The sequence below is a fragment of the Ctenopharyngodon idella genome, chromosome 17 (genome assembly GCF_019924925.1).
Source record: "Ctenopharyngodon idella isolate HZGC_01 chromosome 17, HZGC01, whole genome shotgun sequence".
In the NCBI taxonomy this organism is placed as follows: Eukaryota; Metazoa; Chordata; class Actinopteri; order Cypriniformes; family Xenocyprididae; genus Ctenopharyngodon; species Ctenopharyngodon idella.
The window spans coordinates 22,989,965-22,996,695 of record NC_067236.1 but is presented as its reverse complement, the minus strand read 5'-3'; the positions used below and the strand labels follow the sequence as shown (position 1 = coordinate 22,996,695).

Sequence of the window (6,731 nt, the reverse complement as noted above, 5' to 3'; positions counted from 1 at the left end):
TTCGTACAAATTCATACAAATTTTGCAACTCATAAAATACGTACGATTTAGCAAAAACATAGTAAATCATACAAGTGAGGTCGTACGAATTCGTATGAGTTAGCCACCTCGTAAAATACGTACGTGAGATCTGGTTGGTATTCCTCAAAATGAATAAAAACGGCGAAATGCAATCTCAGAATATTGCACAAACCTGCAATATTTAAATATATTAAATTAAACAAATATACATTATGTATTTAATCTAATTTTATTAACCAATGTCTTTGCTGCTGACCTTCGATTATCCAATTCAAACATACTAATAAGCAAAAATGACTTTAGAAAAACATCACATTTGTGACCAGCCTGAAGCCTATTCATTTCATTTTTGGTGTGAAATCTTTACAGTTGCCAAAAATAGAACTTTTTTGTTGTTATTAAAAATAAACAAACAAGCAAGCCCAGCCCAGGTGAGAAAAAGTAACGCAAGAGTAATGTAATGCATTACTTTCCATTAAAAGTAACTAAGTAACGCAATATTGGGTTACACTTTTTTTTACAGCGCCTTAATTACATTGTAAATACTCAAATAAGTACTGAGTACTTTTAATTGACTACATGCACTTACTATAGAGTTACAGTTAAGGTTAGGGTTTGATTTAGGGTTAGTTACTTGCAATTATGCATAATTTGCTGTTATTACGTACATGTAGTAAGGTGTAACTACGGCACTGTAAAATAAAGTGTTACCCAGTATTGTAATGGATTACTTTTAAAAGTAACTTTCCCCAACACTGCACATTAATAGACTGCACTTAAGGTGTTTAAAGATGGTAATTTGCGTATTACATTTTTTCAGTGCATTCCTTGCAAGATTTAGTAAATGCATCTTTAATAGATGCATCTTTAAGAGATCCATTTGCATGCTTCGGAAACAGTTCTAAAAGCAGTTGTGAGCACTTTAATGCTTTAGTAATCGTCTTAAGTGCATATTGATTTGAAAATCTAATGACAGATTATATTTAAGAGTGTTTGTGTATTCTTGCTTATAACCTATTTTTCTAAGCTGCATGACTGGTCACTAGGAGAAAAAAAAGAGGGCATTGGAAGTCGGGGGGCTTCATGGGAGGAGTTGGGATGTGATTAGTGGCAGCTGTGGAGCATTCATGTTGCGTCTCTCCTCTTCACTCCAACAGGCCACAAAATCCCACCAATCACAGGACACGGCTTTCAAACAGCGCAAAATTTGATTTCTTAAAGGGGCCGTTGCTTTGAACAGGAGGAACGGAGGAATTGTTATGATTTAAACTGGTAGGTTTTACTGGTTCCTGCCAGGAAAGATGTATATTTTCAAAGCAAAATCAGGTTATGCAAAAGCTGGTACGAACAAACAATGACATCATTATTTCATTTAACAAATTGAGAGGAGATTTTATGGTGGTAAGTATTTGTTTATTAAAAGATGAGTCGAAGAGAGGTTTACATTTGGAATGTGAGGCTAGACTGCCTTGTACTTCACCATATTCCCTGGCAAAGAGTCCATCATATTCCAAACCTTGTATCAAAACAGACTTTATGTAAGACCCACATAAAAATAAACAAAATATGTTTAAGTGCAAGAAACAAAAATACAGGTTTACGGTTGTTGTTGTTGTAGTTGTTGTTTTTAGTAGAAAAGACGGCAGTCTTGAGTTGAAAATAAACTGTTTCATCATATGAAACGAGGAAATGGAATGTACCTTTTTTTTTTTTTTTTTTTTTTTTTTTTTTTGCTTTCTTGGTTTTTCTTCAGCCAGACCACCGACATTCATTAATTGCCCATTATGGCACATTTTCAAAAGTGAGTCATTTTCAAATTGGTTGCAGGACATGAATTGTCCAATTTTGTGGGTCATTTTAAAGAGAAATGGTGGGGGTTTTTCTCCACAGAAAAGCACACTATGTGACCATATTCAGTTACGATCAGTTCCAGCTGATTTCTTTATTCATCAATGACTTCAGCATCATGACAAATAATGATGTTGACAGAGCAAAAGTCTGCCTGTCCATCATTTTGCTACAAAAATTGCAAATAATAAAAAAAAAAAAAAAAAATGTAGATGGTCTGCATTTACAAGTAAATATATTGCACAAAAAAATGAAGGGGAAACAGTATGTGCCATTAGAAAGAAAAAAAAATCCAGTCTCACACCTGCGATTTGGGACCCATCCACATATCACGAGTATGATATACATAAACTCCTAACTTTACTATTTTACAGTACATATACAATCTTGAAACTAATACCAGCACTGAGGTATGCATCTCCCACCTCCCCAATGCCATATGTTCTACAAATACTCAACAAATTTGATCTACAGCTGTACAAAACCTAGCTTAAAATCACAAGGCATTTTTGATGCAAGTTTTAATTTAAACTTAATCCTTAAACCAGGACTCCCTTGCATGCTTAACACAAATGATAAAGGGAAGAAGTGCCTGAAACTCACTGAGTGCCCAGTAAGAACATTCCCTTTTTAACTGTACAAAAATATGCCTGAAAATATTTTGCTTTCTTTTAAAAAGATGAGGTCTGTTATGTATCAAAATGCTTCCTCTAACACCTGCAACTCTAAGGAGGTTTAGGCTGCTTAAGTTTCAAACCAGTAGGTAAACAGAATCAGTTTCTCAAAAAAAAAAAAAAAAAAAAAAAAAAAAGATTTTAAAAGAAAAAAGTTCCGGCATTTAGAAATGACTAAACAACGTTTGAAAGAAACGTCCTGAACAATAATAGTTCACAGATTTGCTTTGAGTCAGTCCACAGTCTTTACATTTTCAGCTCCCTGCAGTTAGAAAGAGGGTATAAGATGCATAGAAGTTCTCAGATTTTCCCTTTGTGGTCCGCTTTAGTTGAACAGTAATTGTAGACCTACAGAAAAATCCATAAAACCCTGTCATGCTGCCAGAAAAAAAACGTCTGCAGACTTTCTTTTTTGCTACAGTACCAGCTTCATGAGCATCTAATTCCTCAAACCTCTCCCCGCCTATGGCAAGCCATTTTAACATTTAATGCTTCAAAGTACCTAGTATCTATTTTTTGTTAGTAGTACTTATTTTTCTAATTACTAGTAAGTAATCCAATAGTGACTAGTATATATATATATATTTTTTAATTTTACAACTACTACAATTACATACTAATACTTTTTCCTTTGCTACTAGTTTTTTTTATTTATTATTAAGCACAGTACTTTTTATTTAGTGAATATTTAGTATTAAAAAACATTGAAAATACACTAGTACCTATTTGTCAGAAACTTGTGCATTTTCAACCGTTACTAGTAGCATTCTGAATTGAACTATAAAGAAGCTATTCTGATTACGTATGCCACATAAACTAGTGTAACAAGTGAGGTAAGAAATGTTAGTACTGAAATAGTGACTATAGAACATGAATACGTATTAGAAACTAGAAGGTAAATAAATACTAGTCACATTTGGATAACATACTCGTAATTAAATAATTGATACTAATAACATGAGCATAGATACTAAATCGTTTAATGAAATAAATGTTTAAAAGGCTTGCCATACTCGCCTCCTTATCAAATCCCCTATAGGTGGACCACCAGAAGAAGGCAGGGGAAAGAAATACGTACAGAACAGAGCATTATACCTCTCCCGTGTGTTATTACTTGGGACTTGTCTTTTATTTAGTATGTAAAAACCAAGTCAGAAAAGTTCGCTTCCAGCCAGTCCCCAGCTATCATTTCGCTGAGCTCAGGCGTGCAATAGTCTGGAAATTCAAAGTGGGAGCCCAGGCTGCCCTCGCTAAAAGACTCCAACTCCTTATCCACCAGAGAGAGGGAGAGATTCCCTGGATTTGGGTTGCCCAGCTCCGAGCTTTGCGCGGAGGAGGCGAAGTTCAAACTGAAGTCAAAAAGCAAGTCGTCCGCGTCTTCGCTAGAGCTGGAAGACGTGGAAACTGACCTAGAGGATGCTGGTGAGACAGATGCGGGGTACATTGTGCTCTGCTTGGTGATGTTTTTGAAGTTGTAGAAGAGTCTGTTGTTCCGGACCTCCTCGTACATGCTGGCGCCCTCGGACTCCGTAGACGAGCTCAAAGTTGGGCTGGCGGGAACTTTTGCTACGTTGTAGGCTCGGATCGGATCCTCTTCCTCCTCCTTCACCCTGACTCGAGAGTCCTCCTCGGAGTCGATGTCGTCGTCTTCATCCGTGAATTCACTTTTAATGACAGTCTTTGAAACTTTCATGCTCTTAAACGCGTACTCATCTCCGTAGCCGTGAGATGATTTGCTCCCCGTCTTGTTCGTTTTCAGTTTGGGACATTTCTTGGAGCTCTTGGACATTTTGTTGCAGGACTTCTCTGGAGATGGTGCTGAGGGTTTGGAGGAACTGTCCAGCTTTGGTTTCTTCTTGGGTCTGTATTTGTAGTCAGGATAATCAGCCATGTGTTTCAACCGGAGTCTTTCGGCTTCCCTGATGAAAGGTATCTTTTCGCTGTCCTTCAGCATTTTCCAGCGCTTCCCCAAGCGTTTGGAAATCTCGGCGTTGTGCATGTCTGGAGATTGTTCCATGATCTTTCTCCTCTCGATTTTAGACCACACCATAAACGCGTTCATCGGTCGCTTTATGTGTCCGGTCGCGGTCTTGCACCAGTCTGGGTTTATCGAGACCATGAATTCACTTTCGTCGGAGTCGGTGGCTTCTCTGGACATGCTGTCTGTTTCGCTGTTGTCCGTTTGCTGCACCATGGTGCCTTTGCTGTGTGTTGTCAGTCCAAAATATCACCCGCGTGCGTCTGCTCTCTGCGCCTTAGAGGTTCACCCACTCTTTCCAGAGTTACAAGCCGCCTTCTTAACTACTTCTTGGCTTTTTCATGTACATGACATCATGGGTAGCGCTCCAATCACACCCCTCTTCTCCGCCCCACAGACTCCATGCAGCGCGCTTTTAACCCTTAACGCGCTCCCGTCTGGACCCACGCTGTGCGAGACACGCATATCACTAGATAAACTGAACGGGATTGTGAGTGTCAACACATAAACACGCGAAACCAAACAAACCAAATGTTTCAGAATCCTTTATGACGATGTGAGACTATAGGAGCGAGTCTTATGTTATGGAAACATTTGTGTATGGAAAGCTCTTTTCTCTCACCATTCAGACTCTCTCTTAATAAAATACTGAAGGTGGCGCTTGGACACTGTTCCTGTGTTCGCATGTGGGTGATTCTTCAATTAGGGGAAATGTTCAGTCTTCTGGGATGGTTTTATAGGAAGAAAAGCTTTTTAATAAAACAATCATTCTAGGATAGAATAGATGCTATTTAATTAGTTGAAAGAGTGCTGAAATTTTTAATTATCAGGGCTTGTTCCTAGACATTACTAACTTCCGCTCGATAACATGTGTTAAAATCACATCACTTTAGTTCAGTTGGTATTTGGTATACATTGCCATCACAGTTTTATGGTTTATGTATAAGGAAATAAGAAGCAAGTTCAAGGCTAAACTAAACTTAAAAAAAATAAAAATAATAATAATCATTACCATCCCACATCATATCAATAATCCAAACTAGCACACATTACACCACATGGAGGTTGGTTGATCAAGGCCACAATCAGAATTTTATTGACGGATATGTAATACATATTTCAACATAGATGAAATATTGTTCACATTTTTCAAGTTAACAATGCCTATCATTAAAGAATTATCTGCATAGTCAGTTTTATTGAATAAAAAAGTGATAACATCTACTTTTTTTCTTTTATTTGTCTCGTAATTTAACATTTTACTCTAATTTATCATTTTATAAGGATATAGAACTGGTGGTTTTTGCGATAATACGGATTACGGTACTTCTTTTTAAAATGTATTTCTGCATTTAATGATAATTATTCACCATCATTGCAAATATTCTGCAATTCTATGTTTAAAAAAAACTTTCCCTAGAGCGATCCATTTAACAGCGCACTTGTGCTTGTCTACAGTGTCTTATTTCTGCCAGGGAATACATTCATTTTCAGTTTTCTCAGCAAAAAGGGAAAGTAAATGGAAGTTCTTGGTGTGCTTCATTCAAAGCCAACAGATCCTTTTTCCTGCCCACTGTGGTTAGCAGTCAGTAATGTTACTTGAAACTATGCATCTGCCAAGGCATCCTGTTTTCTGTCCCCTAGAGGGCAATCACTAGCCCTTCAGAGACCTTACATCACCCTCACCTCTGATGATGGAAGAAACTGCCCTGAGCAGTGGACATGTGACTGTAGTTTTGCCTAAAAAGGTAAGGCTTGGGGTAAGACAAGCACAAATGACAAGCCAGCATCTCTCTCACAGTGACCACATATTTCTGCTCATATTTCTTCAATTCTCCTTAAAATCTCAAGGTCATCCGTTTGTAAATAAAAACACATGGTGACATACAGGAAACCTGTGCACTCTAAAGCCAAGACATTCTCCTCTGCTATTGGATGAGAAGAAATGTTGAATGAACAAGTATCTATGGATGCGGTCTGCTCCCTTGCTGTGGTTCGGTCTGTGTTACATCATCGTTCTTGTGATAGGCTCACAAACAGAGGTGAATCTGAGCTGCCTAATGATGTGCTGCTCATTAGCATGGCTCGTTAAGGGCTGTGAATGAGGTGAGAGTGTCAGCCACTGCAGAGGTGTGAGTCATCCTTAAAAAGGGAGGGTCTGTGCAGGGAAATCTGAGACATCCTCTCTCCCCTGACTGCTGCACAGAGTG

The 6,731-nt window shown here is 38.0% G+C and overlaps 1 protein-coding gene across 1 annotated transcript; it reads right to left on the bottom strand.

The window, feature by feature from the left end:
• Positions 1-1,396: 1,396 nt before the first annotated feature.
• Positions 1,397-5,596, bottom strand: sox11a (SRY-box transcription factor 11a). Its single transcript, XM_051867102.1, is given in 2 exon segments — positions 1,397-3,779; positions 3,781-5,596. Coding segments are annotated over 2 exon segments (1,008 nt in total). The 5' UTR covers positions 4,738-5,596; the 3' UTR covers positions 1,397-3,728.
• Between the last annotated feature and the right edge of the window lie 1,135 nt (positions 5,597-6,731).